At 61.5% G+C, this 20,142-nt stretch overlaps 1 protein-coding gene across 4 annotated transcripts in view; it reads left to right on the forward strand.

The window, feature by feature from the left end:
- GMDS (GDP-mannose 4,6-dehydratase) overlaps nt 1-20,142 on the forward strand; it is a 449,816-nt gene extending 429,674 nt beyond the window's left edge. For all 4 annotated transcript variants that reach the window (XM_072945787.1, XM_072945788.1, XM_072945792.1 and 1 more), the window contains exons 10-11: nt 19,587-19,655; nt 19,815-20,142. In XM_072945787.1, coding sequence (XP_072801888.1) covers nt 19,587-19,655; nt 19,815-19,877 — 132 coding nt within the window. In that variant the 3' untranslated portion in view covers nt 19,878-20,142. The remainder of the gene's footprint in view (nt 1-19,586; nt 19,656-19,814) is intronic.

Below are 20,142 nucleotides of genomic sequence, written 5' to 3' on the forward strand. Positions count from 1 at the left end.
CCCACGCGGAGCCCGGGTTGAAGAGGCCTCCTTTCCTAGTGAGCCTCCGCCGCCTTGTAGGGGAATAAAGCGGGTTGAGAGCTGACGTCGCTGTTTTCACAAAATGGGCCTCATCATCTTGACCGTCTTTTGGCTTCAGTTTCCTGAGTAACCAGGCATCTTTCAAACGCCGGCGTTTTCCTCTAGGCCCCCGGGAGTTCGCCCTGGCAGATGGCCGGGTGATGGTGCCCACCCCCTTGTGGGGTCCTCGCGGCTGGAGCCCCACGCGGGGCGAGGAGGAGCAGGGAGAGCGGGGCACCCCCTCGGCCTCCCTGCGTCCCCGGGCGGGACTGGTGGGCAGCAGGCTGGCCCCTCGATGCACCTGTTACGGGGCAGCCATGCTCTGACACTCGTGTAGGGCGGGGGCGGGACTAGTGGGGTGACTGAAGGCCTCAGGTTCGGTTGAGGAGGTGAATGGCACCGCGTGGGAATCGGGCCACAGTGAAGGCGTGAGGCAAGCCCCAGCACCCGGGGTCCCAGCACCGACCCCCTCCCCCGCCCAGGGCCCCACCGGCCCCAGAGGCCCAGCAGGGAGTCATTCAGGCGCTAGAGGGCCGGTGGCCCTCCCTGCCCGCCCACCGGGCTCTCCTCCCCAGGCACACCCACCTCAGCCCTCGGACGTTTCTGGCCAGGGCCTGGCTGGGGTGACGGCACCACACTGCCAGAGTGACATCACTGCCGTCACTGCCCCCCAGGCCTGGTGCCTCGGCCTGGGGGTGAGTTTACATGCTTTAAATATTCCAGATTCTATGGTTTTGAGAAGAACTGTAAACACGTGTGTGGATGTTCTAACTCTTCCTTGTTTATGCCTCAAAATTTGATCAACCCAAGAAATTCCTTGTTTCCTGGTGGTCAGTAGACTTGATGTGACTGAGTGCGCCGTCAGGTAGACCAGGCAGGGCGTGGAGAACTGGTCCCCTCTGGGCCTCCTGGGGCCTGGGTGGGGGGCAGGTCAGTGGAGTCGGGGGGAAGCTGTAGATAAACTAGACTTCACGGACTGTGGCTTCAGCTTTGAAACCGTGGGCATGTTGGAATGCGCTCATTAGAGAAGCAACGCTAATTAAAATTGGCATTTTCGCCCACGTCCCCATAAAGAGAGCACGTCGTGTACACACACCTCCGGGGGGGAGGACGGAGATTCTCGCAGTCAGCTCGTGGTGGGCCCCCCGCTGGCGGGACGACAGCCCCCAAGATAACGTTGTTGGCGATTCGGGGACGTGTTTCCTCGGTCCTCATTTGGAAATCTGATTGCAGACTCACACCCTCCGGTGTCAGCTATGTGGCGGGAGCCAGGCCACATGGGACGGTGAACTCGGCCTTCCGAGGTCTGACCGGCTGGCCTTACCGCACCCCCGGCCACCCCTGGGCCCGCAGACGCCACCTCGCGAAGTGGAGGCTGTCCCCAGGCCACCTGAGGGCTCCAGCACCAGCGGCGAGGCGACGCTGACTCGCAAGGCGCTGGAAGGTTTGAGTCGCCTTTACCTGGACAGCGGCCGGGCCGTGTCGAACAGCCCCGTGAGTGCAGGCAGCTTGCCTGCGCAAAGAAGAAAGAAGAGCTTCCACCTCGTGGATTTGGCAGATGTCACACGGCTGGGGTGCCGGGGCCGGGCGCCTGGGGTCCGAGTGCCACCTCGCAGCGTCTGTGCAGCCTCAGTCCAGCTTCCGAACTCCTTTGTCAGTCTCTTCGTAAGTGCGCTGGGCGTCAGGGTGTCCTGGACGTCAGGTTGTGACCCTGACTGTGAAATTGTCGGTCACCACGATGGCCTACCCGTCGGCCAAATAAAACGCTTTCGGGCGATGTATACGGACAGTCTTTACACCCTTCTTTCTAGTTTTGTGTTAAAAATGGCTTTCAACCTTAAAAAAAAAAACTAATGTGAATATTTTACTTACATTTGAAAATTCTTCACTTAAGAAAGATTTATATGTGTCAGTTGAGCCTGAAATAGTCGACTGGGCGGCTTTGGAAATTGGAAAGAGCAGTGAGAGTCCATGCAGTCATCCCTGCGCTTCAGCAGCTCTGCATGTTCAGCCTCATGGTGGGACCAGCACCGCACTAGGTTCTCACGATGCAGAAATTAAGGCTCCGATGCCCGCTGGAGAAGTGGCTGGGGGACACCTCTGAAAGATAAAGGAGCGTCAGTGGTCCATTGCTGTGTTTATTCAGTAGTTTGTTTATTTTTAAGTTGAGTATTGATGGAGTTTTTTTATTGTGGCAAAACACACGTGCATTTTACCGTGCTGACCGTTTCCAAGTGTATGGCTCAGTGGGGCTGGCTACGTCCACGCTGTTGGGAAACCACCGCCACACCCCCTCCCCAGAGCTCTTTCACGTCCCAGCTGCAGGTTGGCGTCCAGCCCCTCCCCGGCCCCTGGCCAGCACCGCCCCCCCCCCCCCCCGCTTCTCTGTGGATCCAGTGACGCTAGGACCTCACAGGAGTGGAACCGTGCAGTTTTTGTCCTTTTGCGACTGGCTGAGCGTCGTGTGCTCGGGGTCCTTCCACGTTTAGCAGGTGTCAGGGTTTCCTTCCTTTTCAGAGCTGCGTAGGACTCCACTGTGTGCACACGCCTCACTCTGTGTGTCTGTCGCCTGTGGGTGGGTGCTGGGGTGGCTCCGCCCTCAGCTGCTGTGAATGTGGGCGCACACATGTCTGCTCAGGGCCCTGCCTCCAGTTATTCTGGACAGACACCCAGAAGTAGAACTGCTGGGTTACATGTTAGTTCTGCTTTTACTTTCCTGAGGAGCCTCCATGCGGTTTGCCCGACAGTACCCCCACGCCCTCACCAACACCGTTATCATTTCTGAGTGGCCGTCCCGTGGGCGAGAAGCAGCGGCTCCTGCGGCTGGTGTGTCCGTGCGTGTCAGCAGCTCTCACTTGCTGTTGCCCGTTCGCGTGTCTTTGAGGAAACGTCTGTTCGAGTCCTTGCCCGCTTTTCACTCAGGACGTGTGTTTCACTGCTGGGCTGTGCGGGTCCCTTGTATATTCTGGACCTTATCAGACACGTGACTTTCAGACATTTTCTCCCATAGCTGCCTTTGCACCCTGCTCTTTGTGCCCTTGATGCACTGAAGCTTTAAGTTTGGACGTGGTCCCGTGCGCCATTGCCTGTGCTTTTGCTGTCATATCCAAGAATGTGCTGCCAGATCCAGGGTCACAAGCCTTCTCCCTTATGTTCTCTCTTAACAGCTTTATAATTTTAGCTCTAAGGCTCAGATCCCTCATCCACGCTGAGTTGATTTTTGTAAGCGGTGTAAGGTCAAGGTCCAGCGTCATTCTGTTGCGTGTGGATGTCCGGCTTTTCGGCCACTTGTCCTTTCCCCACCGATGGTCTCGGCGCCGTTGCTGAAAATCGCTTGATCGTACGTGCAAGGGTTTAATTCTGGAATCCCTGTTCCATCCCCCAGTGTGTGTGTCTGTCTGTCTGTCTTCCAGCACCACACCGCTGTGACTAGCATAGCTCGGTCGTAAGTTTGGAAGTCAGGAAGCGTGAAACCTCCAACTTTGTTCTTTTTTTCAAGATTCTTTTGTCTGTTCCCAAACCCGTGAGTTTTAGGATGGAGTCTTATATCCGCCCAAAAAAACCCCAAAAAGCTATTGCAGTTTTAACAGGGACGGCATTGGGCGTGTAGGCGTCCCTGGGTGGTGCTGCCGTCTTGACATGGGAAGCCCTTGAATCCATGAACACAGGGTGAAGAGTTTCCATTTGTTTGTGTCTTTCGCAGCTATTTTCGATGTTCCATTAAAAGCACAGCACCAGCTTAGAGCTTGGAGAAAAGGGAAAATGAATCTTCTTTCCTGGAGTGGACCACAGGCCAGTCTGAATCAGACAGGTTCTAAGAAGGAGTCAGACAGAGATGAGAAGTGGCCCCAGTGGAGCGCATCGGGGTGACGCCTGGCGGGTCAGAGGACCGCGCATTAGGACCCGCGGGAGACTGAGCTGAGCACACAGGCCAGGGGGTAGGCAGGGAGGCCAGGAGCCCGGTGGGCGGTGACCCGGCTGCCCGAGGAGGGAGAGAAGGAGGCCCCGCAAGCCTGGAGTGAGGGGGCACTTAGCCTCGGGTGACCAGCTGTATGTGTGTGTGTGTGTGTGTGTGTGTGTGTGTGTGTGTGTGAGTCAGTCTGTGCCCGTCCAACACGCAGGAGGGATGCACGGAGTGTGGACGAAGGGAGCCCGTCGGCGGTTTCTGGGCGGCCAGAAAGCAAACCTGCAGTTTCTCAAGCGCGGGCCTCCCGGGAGAGCCTCTCCTGACCTCCCATCACCGGTTCTAGCACTTGGCCCTCCGGCGAAGGTTTGTGACGGTCACTGTCCGCGAGGAGACGTAGCCGTCGGTGTGGCGGGTAGCAGGTGAGCGCGTGGCGTCTGGCGCTGTGTGCTCGGGAGAAGGGCGTTGCGCGGTGACGGTGCAGGCAGGCGGGGTGGACACCATGTCGGCGAGGTGGCCGAGGCTGCAGACCCCCCAAACACCCGTGCTGTCCGCCCTCCCCCCGATCCCTGAGGCCCGGCCTCCAGCCAGAGACCCACAAGTAGGCGCCGAGAGGTCACTGCGGAAACCTGGAAGCCAACGGTCACACCATGTGACCCTAAGTAAAAGCCCACGGTGGGGCCACTTCCTGCGGGGCAGAGCGGGGAGTGGTGGGGGTGACCTCTGGGTATGAGACCTGGTGTGTCCTAGCCCCTGGCCACAGCCGTCCCCCACGGCCTCGCACTGCCGGGTGGCTGTGCGCTCAGCGTCGTCAGAGCCCTGGTGGCCCAGGACCCAGAGATGGAGGCTCCTGGAGCATCGAGGGGGGCCTCCTTCCCTTCCCTTCCTGGTCCCTCCCTGCAAGGACCGGAAACGCCGTCTGGGCCACGTTGGCAGGTGGGTGCGTGAGGCCCGCAGCGCGCTCAGGGGCCCCGATCTGTCTGACTTTCCCAGCCCCTCCCTGAGTGTCCTAACCTGCGGGACAGGTGTGAGCTCAGATGCGGCGAGAACAGGCCAGGGGTGAGTGTGGGCCGCGGCCTATGTGCCCCAGCAGGCCCAGGGCCGCCTGCCCAACCAGACCTGAGGGCTGGGAGCGCTGGTGGAGGTGGTGAGGCCCAGCAAGACGAGACCGATTCAGGTGCGGCGCCCCTGGGGCCCAGCCCTGCTGAGCCCAGGCCTGGATTTTGTCCCGCAAAGGGCCAGGGGGAGCCCCCGTCCTCACTGGTGCCCCCGCTCTGCCCCAGAGAGCACGGGGGCCTCTGGGCATTTTCCTGCTCTGTTCACACGTGTTCGCTTCTCTCTCAGTCTAACAGGACTGTCGCAGTCCTTTAAGGCACTTAGTTAGAGGCAGTGAGGCTAGAGGTTCCCCTCTGTACTTGCTTCCTGCTCTACTGGGTGCTGCCAGGGTGCGAGGGGCCCCTGGAACGAGCCATCTGGGGGCACTGCGAGGGGCCGGCCCTTCCAGGAGCCGCTTCCACGTTCAGGAGGAGACGGCATGCCCCTGGCTGCTGGCTGTCTTCTCGGCACGTGGATGCCCCCAAAGAGGAGCTGCTGGGCCAGGGCAGAGCCCGCCCGCCCTCCTGCCTTTGGGGATGCGGCCGCCTCCACGGTTCGAGCTCTGGGCGCCTTGCTGGTGGTGTTCACACCAGTCTCTGCTCAGTGGGCAGGGATGGGCGCCGCCGCGGCCTCAGAGGCGGTCAGACAGCCGGGCAGCCACTCGGGCCCTTTCTGGGGGTGAGGGTTAGCGCCACCAGCCAGGAGACGCGCCAGGAGGGCCTTTCTGTCCTTCCTAGGGGGCCTGGAAGGCAGGTCTAGAAAATGCTTCTGAAACCAGGAGCCCGCCACCTGAATGAGGGAACAAGACAGGTTAGCACTGTTTTCTCAAAAAGCTGGCGGGACCCTCCATCCCAGGGATAGCACCAGAGCAACCCAGAAATGTCTGTAGAGAAGGACGCGGTGAACTTCCCTCCAGTGCAGGGAAGAGGTGGCTGGGAGGGTCACGAGGGTGACCGGCCATTGTCTGGGCAGAGCTGGAATGTGGCAGAAGGAGGCGGGGCCCTTTGCCGCGCAGCAGTGCTGCGGCGAGGAAGGCGCCAGCTGGACCTGCTGCGTCTGCGCGTGTGTAACGTGCTTCCCTCTGCAGGTGCGGTGACAGGAGTTCACTCCTCTGGGAATCGTAGTTGGACGGGGGGCTCACCAGGAGACAGAAACGCACCCTCAGATGTGCTCCATGGAAGGTGGCGTGCACAGCGTCACCTGTGTGATGCCACCACCATCAGACGGTGGGTTAGGCTTAGAGGCCGAGTAGCTGCCCGATGAATGGCCCCTGAATTGACCTCTGAGCCCGAGTTCCCCCATCTGCTAAGAAGGGAGTGGCGCGTCCTTGAAACCTGGCAGGGTGAGCCTAGCGGACGGTGTGCCCCCGCCGGCAGCAGGCCCTGCCCCCAGACTGCCCCCGAGAAGGCGTCACGGCGTCACTCGGGGCTGGGAGAACTGACGTTCACCTCCCACACCCGGAAACCCAGCCCCGTGGAAGTGACTTTCAGCAAAACCTGAACCCAGCATGGGAGTGGTCTTCTGCAGACAACTTTTGAAGTCGATGCTTTTTTAAAAATAACACTTATAATCACATATCTGTATTTAAAAAGGATGCCTTAAAATTAATCTCATGTTCTCCGTTTCTGATTTTGTAGTGTTGCCTTTACGGCCGTTGTATCTGGAAATTCAGAGAGAATTCAGAATAAGTTCGTGGAGGAGCTGTGAGGAGGCTGTTCATGCTTCTGAGCCTTTGTCAGCAGGCCTCTGGCACGACCAGCAGAGAAATCAAACACAGAGGCCACAGCCGATGGTTCCCACAGTGTTTTTACATTTGACCTATAAAATGCAGCTATGTTAATGAAAATGCGTTCACTTAAATTTGCTAATAGCTACGACGTTTCATTATTTGGGAGTGGGAACTAGGTAGACAGGCCCCGCGGGGCCGAGGTCTGGCAGCTCTCTGTGCAGAGCAGCTCTGCACCTTCACTGAGGAGGCACTGAAGGGGCAGAGGGGAATGTAACTGTCCATTCTTAACACGTGTCCAGAACTGGGCTTCGCTCTAATACCAAGGCTTTCGGGTTCAGCAGAACCGTTGCCCGCCCCACGTTTTCTCCTGTAAAAGCGGTAACGCTGTGCTGCCAGCGGTGACGTTAAGCCACACCTCGAGTTGCCGCCCTCGAGCGGTGACATAAACCATCGCGGCACCTCCCACGTCGCTGACGCTGCTCCGAGGACAGGTTAAGATAAGTGAGCAGCTCAGGGTTTTCTTCAGGTCAGAGGAGACGCCGAAACATGCAGGTACACGAGAGCCATCCGGGACCCTTCCCTCTGAACTCCTCCCCGCAGAACAGCCACTCTGCCGGTGCCGTCACCGCCACAGAGCCGTGGCAGGAAAACCCTGACAAGAGAGGCCGTCCTCGAAAATCAGGGGAAGAGCTCAAAGCAAGGACGAGGTCCCTCTTCAGCAGGTGTCCTAGGGGCCTTGCTGCGGCAGCGTCTTTGCTGGGCCCGGGCCCGGCGCTAACGGACTTGACGGGGCTCCTCCACCACGGCGGGCACTGCAGCGACAGCCCCCGCGCCCCCAGAAGCCGGACGGGGCGGGGGGTTCCGGGCTGGTCCTCGGGGGAGGGTTTGAGGTGGGGGGTGTCCCGTGGAGTCTGGGGCCTTCTGAGAAGGAGTTGCTCGTCCTCCCCACCGCGGCCTGAGGTTTCCATGACCCTTCCAGGTGGAGCCCAGCCCCCGTACTCGGCAGAGCCTGGTCTCCCACCTCCATCCCCTGGACCCCCCACTGACCCCGCTAGCGACCCTGCGGGCGAGCCGCAGTCCTTGGTCTCCCGCCCGTCTCCCACCCGTCCTCTGCTCAGCCGGAGGTGCTGTGCTTTGTCTCTGGAGCTAAGTCTCGGCCCCAGGATGCTCCCAGACCCTTCCGCCTACTGGGGATGTCCTGTTTTTTAAATTTTTTAAAAAGCTGCCTAAATTCTTGGTGGCACAGGCCAGACCAAAGGAGCCTGGCGCCTCTCCCAGCGTCTCTGCGAATGACCCGGCTTCTGGGAACTTACTGCTTCTGCTGAGCACCCTTGCTCGCTCTGAATGTCCTTCCGTTTTCCACACGACGTAGCAGGTCAGATGTTCTGTAAGTTCAAGGCTTTGGTAGAGAGAGAAGCCGAGGAAGTAAACTCTAAAACCGCACGTTGGACCGGCCCCCTCTTCAGTCCCTGGTCAGAATCAAGCTCTTCACCCTCTGGCATCTACCCCGCAGCCCCGCTAGGTCGTGACACCTTCACGCAGAGCTCGGCCCTGCCGTCCGCACTGCCGCCAAGCCAGGCAGGACAGGGCGGGACTGGGTCTGGCCGCCTGTGCCCGGGGGAGTGTCCGCGTGGTCTGTAGGAGGCAGACTGACCGCCTGATGGGCTCTCTGGGGCCCGGCTGTGAGCTGACCTCCACATGGCCCCAGGGCGTTTAGCTGTATGTCCAAAGCCCAGAACCCGGGCCGTGAGGACATTCGAGCCGTCGTCTTCGCTGAGTTTCTAGCTACAGGAAGGCGAGGAGCCCTGTGCACCTGCCTGCTCCCTGGTTAATCCCACGTGTCCTGAGTGTGGTCGGAGAGGACTGGAAAACAAACCTGATAAAACAGGTTGGGATCAAATTGTCAAAGATTTTGAAAGTCAGAGCAAGAGTTGGGATTTTATTTGGCGAGTGGTAGAGATTTCTGTGGGGGAATGGGCAGGGTCCCGGGAAGGGACGGGGCCCCGGGGGGCAGGGCGGCCGTCTGTGACGGGCGTGGGGGTGGTTCCTCATCTCATCACGCCAGTGTCTGTGACCTGAGGCCGCAGAAGGAGGACCCGAACACTGGCGTCTGGGAAAGATTTGGGGGTGAATGACGTGGGCACAGGTAGGCGAGGGAGGTACACCGACCATGACTTTAAACCCCTGGGAGAGGCCGGCAGGGGCGGCGGGGGAGCTAATGGTGACAACACAGCCGGAAAGGGAGCAGGTGTGTGTACTGAGGGAGTGTGCAGGAAGCCCCCACACACCTCATGGGCCCTGCCAGGGGGCGAGATACGATTTCACTTGATCTGGGGGGAGGAAGTGCAGTGATCAGGACCCAGGGCCCCACGGCGCCCTCACTTGAGAGTGGCGTGTCTCTGGCGCTAAGCTGAGGGGGAGAATCGTGGTGTGGTGGGTGAAGGCGCGTCGAGTGTGGAGGCAACAGAAGGGACGGGGTGGGGGCTCGGAGGCCCCGGGGTACATGCCTGATTGTGGCTGCACCATCTGGAAATTTCCACCCTGACGGTGGCACCGGGGCAGCCGTGGCACCAAGAGAAGACACTGGAGCCTGGGACTGTGCCCACCAGACCACCAGGATCACTAGAAGTGGGGGCTCCAGTCTCCTGCCCTGGCACTGGCCGGGGTCAGAGCAGCAGCCCGGGTGTCAGCACACTGACCCCAAGTCAGGGTTTTAGCTGCTCTGGTAAAATGGATAGAATTCCAACCAGGGAACCTGGGGGGAGCAAAAGGTGGTGAGGAAACCGAGAGCAAAGGACAGTCGGCGTCAAAGCCCAGAGTCCTGGGGGCTTGGTTTCCTGCTTGGTGGGGTCTGCGTCGGGCGGGGGGTCTGGGGTGGCGTGGCAGAGTCAGATGCTGCGTCCAGTGGAGCTGAAGGGCCCCTGGTCACGGCCGCAGTACCAGGACAGAATGGCTGTGCGGCATCCACAGGCAACCACAGCTCCCATGTCCCCTCGAGGGGCCAGGTGTCACCTGGCTGGTGGGAGCCTTCCTGGGGTTGGTCACGGGAAGGGCCACATGTCCTCACATCCGCAGACGAGGCTGCAGGCATGGGCCTGCTGGGCCTGGTCTGCACAGCCGAAGGGGTGTCCAGGGAGGACCGGCAGGAGACGGGGAGTCAGGCCCACCCAGCGGGATGCCTGCCCGGGCAGCTTGGGGCTGGACGGGGTTTGGGGACGAGCCCTGGGAGCCAGTGGGCTAAGCCAGGTCAGACCGTGACCTCCAGGGGCTCCTCTCCAGGGCGCCCTCCCCGTTCTTGCTCAGCATTTTAAGGGACGTTCGTGGGCTCCACCTGCCTCATTGAAGCAACTTGGGAGCCCTTAAGACGGGAGTAATGGAAGCGAGAGGCCGGCTGGGGTGGGTGGGAGTGGAGTGTCCAGCGCACGCTGGGTGGCCGGGCTCCTTGGAGGAGGAGAAGGGGCGTTTTCCCTTGTAACACCCACCCTGTTCCCAGAAACAGCCAGGCTGGGGACCCCGGCTGAGGAGACACCGTCTCTGCCCTCAGAGTGCGTGTGGTCTGAGGAGGTGACTCTCGGACACTCTCTGAGGACGCCGCAGAGGTGCAGATCACTCGGCCTGGCCCAGGGTCCACCACGTCCACTTTTGACAGAGCCCACAGTTGGTGGGAGTCCCCGGGGGATGTGCGAGAATGAGCACCCTGGCTCTAGGCATCCCCGTCCCGACAGCCAGGAGCCCCATCCTGAGCCCGCAGTGGGTGGGGGCCTGTGTCCACGCAGAGGGGACCTCTTTTAAGGCCGAGCAGGGGCCTCCTGACACGGGAGTGGCCTTCAGCAGGGCAGCGCGCCCATGGGAACTGTCTCCCATTTGCACTGTGATTCACGATCAGGCATCCATCATGATACGCAGTCTCTGGAAGCAGGGGACCCTGAGTGTCCACTTCACAGCCCGAGGTCCCTGGGCCCTGGCAGAGCCTGGCTGCTCGTGGCCTTGCTCCCAGGCGTCCAGGGCTGCCCTCGTGGGAATGAGTGTCTGAAGCTCAGTTGCCTCACCACAGGCGGCCTCCACCCGCACCCCCTGCGTGGACACCCACACGCGGCTGCACGGGGAGCGTGTGCCAGACCCCCTGGGCACAGGTGCGTGGCCTGGCCAGGGAGGCCTCCCTCCAGGTCACCTGCCCTCACCCAGCTCCACCTGGGAGCAAAGCCAGGAGTGCAGGGCTGAGGCCACTGGGGCAGGACTGGCTGTGGCCTTAGCCGCCCTGGAGGGCGAGGATCCCTTGGGACGTGCAGAGCGGGGCTGAGAGGCGCTGGATGAGCAGCGCTCGGGAAAGGGACTTCGCGTTCTCGTCCCGCGGTCCCCTCCTACACAGGTGAGTGAGGGGAGCTGCAGTTACCGCAGGGCCTCACCTTCCGCTGCGCGCCCCGCCCCCTCTGTCCCGCCGGGTCCCGGGAGAGTCAGGCTGCACCCTGGGAAGGGGCGGCCTCAGGGGCCGCTTCCTCTGCCAGCAGCTTCTGTGGCCTGGACGTGGCCAGAACGTGGCCAGAACGCTGGGACCCCCCGGGCCTCCCTGGCGTCTGTTCGCAGAGCGCACCTGCGCGTCGGCGGCTTCATTAGGTTACTGAGCACGAGGAACACGGCACAGATGTCCCCGCGACGGTTCCTGGAGGTGCCAGGAGTCCACCCCTCGTTTCCTCGAGCGTCTCTCCTGCGTCACCTCCCAGCCCCTCGCTCGTGACAGACGACAGCACGTCTCGGGCGTGGACTCGCTCCACAGTAGGCGGCGGAAGTGGGGCTGCCTTGCGGCTGGGGGTTGGGCAGCCTGTGCAGGGGGTGATCCCCACGTTTCTGTGGCCAGTGACCCCCCCACGCTGGGCAGAGCCCTCCTGCTCAGGACACTTCCACACGCACAGAAGTGTGGTTTCAGGCAGGTTGGCGGAGTGGACCCCACTCTGTTTCATCCGCGGACACAGCGGCCACTCTCCATTGTGGGCCGCGCACAGCTGGCCCCTGGCCTGTCCACGAGGGCCCCCCGGCGCAGATCGAGCAGCTGCCAGGGTCACCGTGCAGGTGTCACGCATGGTCCCCACGCCTGCCTCCATCAGAGGCCCTGGCCACCTCCCACTGCGTCTTCCTGAGAGCGTGTGATTTTCTAGATGTTTGGTGGCCGCGGTAAATCAGGATTTTATGATGTCGTGTGAAAGGCCACCCCCCACACTTCCTCCTGCCGCAGCCGTGGACTGAAGGGACGTGCCAGCGGGCACACTGGACACAGCCTGGCTTAACCCTTTCCTCGCTCAGCCGCAGGCCCAGAGAGGCTGCCACCTCAGTTGTGGGGGGAGGTGGGGGCCTTCCTTTCACTCGAAGGAACGCAGGCAGCGGGGCTGTGGAAGCCAAGCTACCTTCTCGGAGTCACCAGACTTCTCCCCTAAAACCGCCGCCATCAAGTCAAGATTCAGAACAAGACAGCACGTTGCTTGGAGCAACGAGGAGATGGCGGGTGGTGTTACAAAGCCATCTTTTGAACGAGTCTGTCTCGTAATCATGAATACGAGAGGTCTCCGCGTCTGGTGTGGTGTGACGAAGTGTTACACTCGGACTCTGCTGGGACCCTTGTCAGTGAGAACGACTCTGAAAGCGCCCTGGGCGTCCTCCCCAAATCCCCCCCCCCATCCCTCAGCAAGTCCCCACCTTCGCTTCCTCCAGAACGGCCCCCGTTCGCCCCCTTCCCACCTCTGCATGCTCTCCACACCCCTGTCCAGGCCGCCTCCACCTCCCACGGGCCTCCCTCGTCTCCAGCTGAGCCTGTGCCCTCAGACCTCATGACGCGTGAGAAGCAGTGCTGGGTGCTTTCCACGTGTGACCGTGAACTCTCACAACGGCCCTGCCAGGAGGGTGGTGTTTCCCCGTCCCCAGACTGAGGCTAAGCCTTGCTAAGAAATTCCGCCAAGGCCACGCAGCTCCGTGGCCGAGCCACAGACGCAGCAGGCGTCCCCAGTGGTGCCTCTGTCTCCAGTGCCAAGGCAGCTTTGTTACTTGGATATAATGTGTGTGTGAGGGGAGTGCGCGGGTGTGAGCGTGCGGTCGGGGCCGCTCTGACACACACGTACCTGTTGGCGGAAGAGCATCCCCGGGGCCCCTTGCCCTCCCCGGGAAGCCGCGATCCCACCGCCACGTCGGCTGCCTGTTGTAGGGCCCCAGTCCCGCTGGACCCGCGTGCGCCTCTCCTCTGCCCGGCTCTGCTGTCCGGCAGCGAGCAGCCTGCGCCGACCCCTCTGGATCGACACCTCCTTGCTGCTCAGGTCAAGGACGTAAGGCACGCTGCTCATGGCGCTTCCGGAGGGTGTCTGTCCTGCTGAGCAGTGCGAGTGCTGGACCCGGAACCAGACATCCCGGCTTCCGGCCCAGCCCTCCCGCTACTTGGCTCTGTGGCGCTGGTCAGGTGGTTTGGTTTAAATCTCTCTCCAGGTGCACTGGGGTTTGGGCGCTGTTTCTCTCACAAAGATAGAAAACATAAGGTGCCAGGGAACCGCGCAGTGAAGGTGCCCGGCAGCCTGAAGCCGCCCCCTGAGTGGGAGCCAAGCGAGCGGATGCAGGGGTCACAGCAAGCCTGAAGGTCCGTCGGAACTTGCCGTTCCTCCCCACTGCTCCGGGACTTTACTGACAAAACGTCACAGTGCTTGCCTTAATCACTTCTCAACTACGAAAGCCCCAGAGAAACAACCAGAAACAGAAATTCTGGGGTGGGCAGTGGCCTGGTTAGGCCTAGAGTTGTTTAAAAAGTTGCGGAGCGAGCGTACGCTGGCATGACCGAGCCGTGGCGTTTCTGCCTTGGTTGTGGAGAAGGACGGTGGCTGGAGGCGGGAGGCTTACCGAAGCGAGGTTCCTTGGATCTGAGTGACCCGGTCGATGTACTGTGGAGGATACGAAGCACCCGAAGGCAGGCCCCCCGTCTGCTGCAGAAGCGCTCGTGCTGCTTACACTCCGCTTTACTCGTGTTCAAGGGCCGGCGGACGGCGCAGGGGGCTTTCTATGGGGTGGAGGAGGTCTCCTGGCAACTGGAAAGGAACAAGCTTGAGGAAAAACGCCTTCACCTCGTGCGCGCGGGTCCCCGGGGGAGGGCGTGTGCCCCGCAGAGCCGCCCCCACCCGATGGGGCTGCGTTGGCGCTGGTGTGTCATCCCTGGGGAGAGGCCACCGGGGCAGATACAGGATCTCTCGAGTTGCATTTCAGTTGTCTGGGGTTTAATCAGCTGATGGGCGGACGGGGCTGCTGGGGGCAGCGAGCGTGAAGGAAGAGCCTCCAGGTCTCCTGCACCAGAGCCCCCGCCCACCTTAATCGGGCCACTTAAAGGCACTTTATCTCTTTTCCGCGGGGTTTCACCGCCTCCGACCAGCGTGGGTAATCTCCACACCCCCATCTAGTTATTAACAGCAACCAGTAATTCCCGACAGAGGCGGCGGCTTTGAAGCCTGGAACGCTGAGGTCGCAATAATCTTACCTCCCTTTCACGAGCCGGCCCTGCAGTGCCACTGCGCGTCACCCCGCATCTGCTGGTGAGAGCGAAGATGGGGCGGGAATCAGGACCGAGTCCGGTTCAGCACTCGCTCCCGTCTCCCTGGGGTGCTCCTGTGAGCGCCGGGGGTCGAGAGTAGAGGCAGCCGAGAAGCCGGCGCTGCACTGGTGGCAGACTCTGGGTGGGCGGGGAGTGTGGCCCCAGATGTGTGTGCAAGGCTGCTCCCCTAAACCTCATTTGCTTATTGTATGTAAAGCAGCCGCTTAGCGCCCACCTGCGCGTAGGCAGCTCCCAAAGCTACTGGGCCGGGCTTCAGTTCCTCCACCCCGTGCGCTCAGACCTGAGCCTGGAGAACCGGACAAGCCCCAGAGGCCTGCGGGCTGGACGGGGCGGCCCCGGGCCTGCGCCTCTGTCCCAGGAAAGCTGACGGCAGCCTCGGGGCCGACGGCTGGGGAGAGAGGCTGGCCCCTGCAGAGGGGACTCACCCCGAACTCACCTCTACTGTCTCAGGCAAGCCTGCCTGAAAGCTCTTTCTCTAGGATACCTTTTAAAACTGTTTAAAAGGCAACCGGTGCATTTAGTCCTGTGTCTCTGTCTCTTCCCCTTTCCTACCTGCATTTCTCTTCCGCCGCCACACCTCTAGACACAAGTGAAAAAAGAAGGTGTGGAGGAGGAGGGCTGCCCTGTAGACGCGGGCTGGGCTCTCCCTCGCAGAGCGAGAGCGGCTCCTGCCTCGCAGATGGGCGCGTCGGGCAGCGACGCCCGCGCTCACTTTCCCAGGAAGCTCTGCGAGCGCGCTGGTGCCCGGGCCACACACAGCTGCCGGTTCCAGGGGACGAGCCTGGAACTGAGTGCCCCCTGGCCCAGCAGTGTGTGGTCACGGAGGGGTCGCAGGGCCCTAAGGCGCTCCCAGGATCAGGGCAGCACGTCCCGGGGCAGACGCACGGCTCAGGCGCAAGGCCACCGGCCAGGGCCACGCATGCCGGTTCACCTGTCCCAACCGCCTCCCCAGGCGGAGCTCGGCCTCCGGCTCTGCCTCTGTTTGCTCCCTTTGCCGTCCAAGGGCAGTGGAGCCCGCGCTGACGGACTGGGTTTCCCTGCGGGAGAGCCCGGGGCCCGCCTTGTCCAGCCCGCTGACAGACGGCCCGCGTCCACTTCCTGAGCCGGCGAGACAGCCCGCTGTTCCCTCCGTGTCTCTTCTCACCCTCGCCACGATGGGAGGCCTGGCTTCCCCTTCAGTGTGAGCTGGTGCCCGGCGGTACGAGGGGAGAGGGCTGGCCGCCTTTCCGGGAAGGTTTCCATCCAAGGACAGGCTTGTGAGCCCGCGAGAGCTCAGACCACCGCCCACAGACTCGCCGGGGGCATTCCGGCCTCACCTTCAGTTCTTTCCCGCCTTGCCCGCCCCGCCGCGTACCCCGGATCGCGACTGGGACCGGCCGTGACCAAGTGCGTCTCCATCTACTAGGCTTTTTGTCGCTGTTGCTCACAGGCCCATCTTTCTGAGAAGGAGCATTTCCCCGAGAGTCAGGCTCTTCTGCTGACTCTCCGTTACTGTAACGTTAGATCTGGGACCAAACTCTCTGGCATTCTTTTGTTCTCTGGGAGCCCCAGCTACTCCTCGGTTTTGCTTTTCTAAGGAAAGTGGAAGGAAAGAAATGAGTGTGGGGTCCCACTCACGCTCCACGGCTTAAATTCTTGAAGATGCTTCACTGACTGAAACAACATCTGGCGAAAGCGCTCACACCCCTGACATGTTTCTCCACCTGAACAGACGTCCTCCTCGAAGCTCACCGGAAGGCCTGCCGAGGAGACACGTAACCTGAAGCAAATACTAATGCTGAATTTTCCCAGTGTCATGTCAAAGAGGGAGAACGAGAAATGAGTCTGTGAGTGCTGGAAAAGTGTGTGATACAGTCTGCCCACCAGCCTCCCCACCGGAGCTTCAGGGAGAGCAGTGGGTCCCCAAGGGACGTCGTGTGCTAAGTGAGGAAGAGAATAAAGCGAGACGAGGGGAGGGACAGAAGCCCAGCCAGCGCACTGAAGATGTGCTGCTGCCGTGACGGAGATGGACCGACCCCCAGGAGCCGTGAGGAGAGGGACTTAGAGCAGAAGATGCAGGTGCAGCGGGGCCCCTGCTTTTTGGGATTTATGTGGACCACGGTGGGCTCAGGAGCGGGCTCGATGGCTTTTCCAGGATCCTGTCTGGCCCCTTTATCAGGCCACCGTAACAAGAACACCCGCCAGGAACGCCGGAAAAATCGCTGCGGCAAGACGCCTTCCTACGAGGCTGCTGTCTGCAGCCCGGGCCGCTGGCTCCTGGACTCCAGGGCTCAAGACTGGACAAGGCCACTGGGGGACAAGCCCTGAAGGTCGAACTGGTCAGCAGTCGTCCTGGAGCCCGCGGGCAACGAAAGGGCTCTGGGCGTCTGGACACACGCCCTGCTGCGCAGCGAGCCCGGATCAAACGTGACAGCCGTAAGTCACACGCTCAAACCGCGGAGCTCACCGAAGGCGCAGCCGTGGCCGCGGTGAGGGTCAGGAGCCAGGGCTTAGGGGGCGTCACCGTCGCAGAGACGCCTCCCGTCTTGCCCGGAGCCTCACTGTCTCCGCTGCAGACAAGTCCCAGGCCACCCAGCGCACAGAGTGCATGTTGGAAACTACGTAGCCGCTTCACTTTCATTCAGCTTTTGCCCCGCTGTCAGGCACGGGCTGCGGCCTGCAAACGAGGGCGGAGCTCGACCTTGAGAAAGGAAGGACGAGCAGAGCAGACGAGCTGGGAGCTGACCACGGCCTGGTGGAGAGGGTTGCGAGATGCAGAGCAAAGCTACCCCGGGCCCTCCCCGGCCCCACGCGGGCCCCGAGAGCACAGTGCCCGCAGGCCAGCGGGGGCCCCGCCACAGCCAGGGGCCCCCCGGCCTCGCAGACCAGACCGTTCCCGATGCCCTTCCTCCAGAGGACGCACCGGGGAAAAGCCAGGCAGCCCTTCGGGAGGGGTTAAGAGCGAAACACGCCAGGCTGTCCTGATCTTTCCCCAAAAGCTGCTCGCGGCAAAGCACAGGCCCAGTCGCGACGCCAGCTTGTAGCAGTGCACTGAGGGCCACCGTGCTGTTTTCACAGAACCTCATCCTCTTCGTCTCATTGAACTTCAGGGCGACAGGGCCTTGGCCCAGGGGCAGCTGGGCTCGGCACCGAGCTGGGAGCTCTCCCTGGTGCGTCTCTGGTTTCGCTGCAGTCCCTGCACGGGAGCAAGTCTGTGTCTGAGCTCCTTCCTTAACTGTAGCTCCCTGCTTGTTGTTGTGTCAGAAGCTGCTTGTGGAAAAGTACAGGAAACAGAGTTACAATACAAAGCGCCCTTCCCAAGCCTGCTCAGACACTGCGGGCGCACCGGGCCCTAGGGTTCAGCCGGCCGAGGTTCGGAGCCCGGAGCCCCCTCTGCAGAGCCGGCGGACTTACAGCAGGTGTGGTGACTGAACAGCAGGCTGCCCCTTCCAGCGCGACCGCAGAGCACCGAGGGGGCCCCGCGTTGCTTCCTGAGGCCACGTTTCACAGCTCCCTCTGGGGAAAAAGAATGCGTATCGCTGTGTGACTCTCAGCAGAGCAGAAGTGTTGTGGAAGTAGACACGTTTATTTCGGGAAAGGAGAAATAAACTCGTTTGATTTTCCACTTGGATTTCCAGCTCCACGTAGCACCATCTTAACTTGCTCATTGTTAATATTTGTAGCCTCCTCTTCCTGAAGACGCTGCATGTGGACTGCGAAGGCCGGCAGAAATAACTTGTTTGACTATTATTAAGGCTGGAGAGGAAGTCAGTACTTCAGTGAAATGCAGGGCCTTTGGGAGCTTGATTTATTCGAGCCTGAAAAGTGAGGCTGGGTGGTGGAGGGGGGAGCGGCTGGCTGGGGTCTGTCTGTGCAGAATTCAGGCAAACAAACGGTGCAGAAGTGGACGCAGAAGCCTTTGGTGGGGAAGGTGGCTCTGGGGGCCTGGGGGCCAGGACCCGGGCCGCCTGGCCACCCCCGCGGCCTTTCCCACCTCAAGTCCACCTTCGGGGAGCCTGGAGAGAATGTGGGGCAGAAGCCTTCCAGGTACAGCTGAGTGTCACTGTCCTTGTCACTGGTCTAGGCTGTTCTTTGGAATCGTGTCCCAGTGGGCTGTGTATGGCCTTTTAATTTCAGCCTGTTTTCAGAGCCACCGCCGTCTTCTGTTAAAGGCCTCCTCTCTTGGGCACCGTCGGGTGAGTGCACTTGTACATGGGAAATTCGCTAAGTGTTTATCTCAGGGCCCAAAATGGCCCATTTCAAAGTCTTTTTCTTTCCTTTTTCTTCTGCCCTCCCTCCCTCTCTTCCTCCCTTTCTTCTTGCGAATCATCTTGAAATTCTCATCCGGCTTCTTGGGCCCAGGAGCCGTGAGAGCCCAGGGACTGCGGTGCAGCCCTGCGGGCGCTGCTCTGGTCTCCTTCCCCGGAAGCCTCCTAAATGGAGGGAAGCAGGGAGCCCTGGGGGGTTGCCGCGCCCCCCCCCCAGTGCTGGGAGATGTCCTTTCTTGATGCGTTTTTACATGTTGATAAGGCCTGTCAGCTGGAATGAGAAATGACTTAGGAAGCAAATGGGCCCTGGTCCGGGGCGCAGGGAAGGATGCTGTGGGCCGGCGAAGAGCGGGTGTCCCCGTGCAGGCTGTGGCTCCTTCGTGGGTCGTGAGGGGTCGAGATCAGCATTCCCCAGGAAGGGAGCTGAACAGAATGGCGTAGACGTGCTGGGAGAGCAGCGCCCCGGCCGGCAAGGGGGAGGGCTGCCCGGAGAGCGCGCTTCTTCCCGTGCACGTGGGTGTCCTAGATGCGGTGAGGTCCGGAGACCACGGCGCGGGTTGCGCCCCAGTCGGTTAGAGGGGCGCCTGTGTAGGGGAGTCGGGGGGGAGGCGAGGGAGGGGAGGGGGCGAGGGAAGGGGAGGAGGCGCGAGGAGGAGGAGGAGGGGAGCGCACTGCGGAGAAGGAGAGAGGGAGGGCGCGGCGGGAGGGCGCGTCCCTCTGCGCTGGGAGACGAGCACGAATCCAAAACGGCGCTTGGAGCAGCATGCCTCACAACCCGGTGCAGAAAGAAAGTCACGAAGGCCAGCGGGACGCGGTGGCGGGCGGGTGGGGAGTGGCAGTCGCCGTGCCCGCGGCCGAGCGCGCGTCCAGAGACGCAAGGCCCGCCGGAGCGGCGCGGAGAGAAGCGCGGGCCTGTGCGCCGCGGGGGGGGGGGGACCGGCACCGCCGCCGACCCGTGCTCTGTCCCCCGGCCCGCAGGACTTTCTGCAGGGAGACTGCACCAAAGCCAGGCAGAAGCTCAACTGGAAGCCGCGGGTCGCTTTTGATGTAAGTGTCCCCCGCGGCCGCTTGGGTCTGGGCCCAGGGAGGGGACGTGGTGGCCGGGCGGCTGGGCGCCCTGGGCCAGGAGGGCCGGGGACGGGTGGGGGGCGCCCGTGGGAGGAGGCAGAATCCCTGGTCTCACCGCGGCCCCGCGTCCTCCCGCAGGAGCTGGTGAGGGAGATGGTGGACGCCGACGTGGAGCTCATGAGGACCAACCCCAACGCCTGAGCGCCCCGCGATGCTCGATGCCTGATGCCCGCTCCCCACGCCCGGACCGACCGGCGGCGCCGCCGAGGTTTGCAGCAGCCGGGACGTGGCTCCGGTTTGCCCACTTCCCTTTCTCCAAGGCCTCCTCTGATTGGCTTTGGAAATCAAGATGTTTTAATCACAAGTTCACTTTACTTGAAATTATGTCACTAGACAACAGAAATTGTGGGGCTTTCAAATGATTTTTCTCGTTTCTTATTAAAAATGGCCTTTCTGTGAACCAGCA

The sequence above is a fragment of the Vicugna pacos genome, chromosome 20 (assembly GCF_048564905.1).
Source record: "Vicugna pacos chromosome 20, VicPac4, whole genome shotgun sequence".
In the NCBI taxonomy this organism is placed as follows: domain Eukaryota; kingdom Metazoa; phylum Chordata; class Mammalia; order Artiodactyla; family Camelidae; genus Vicugna; species Vicugna pacos.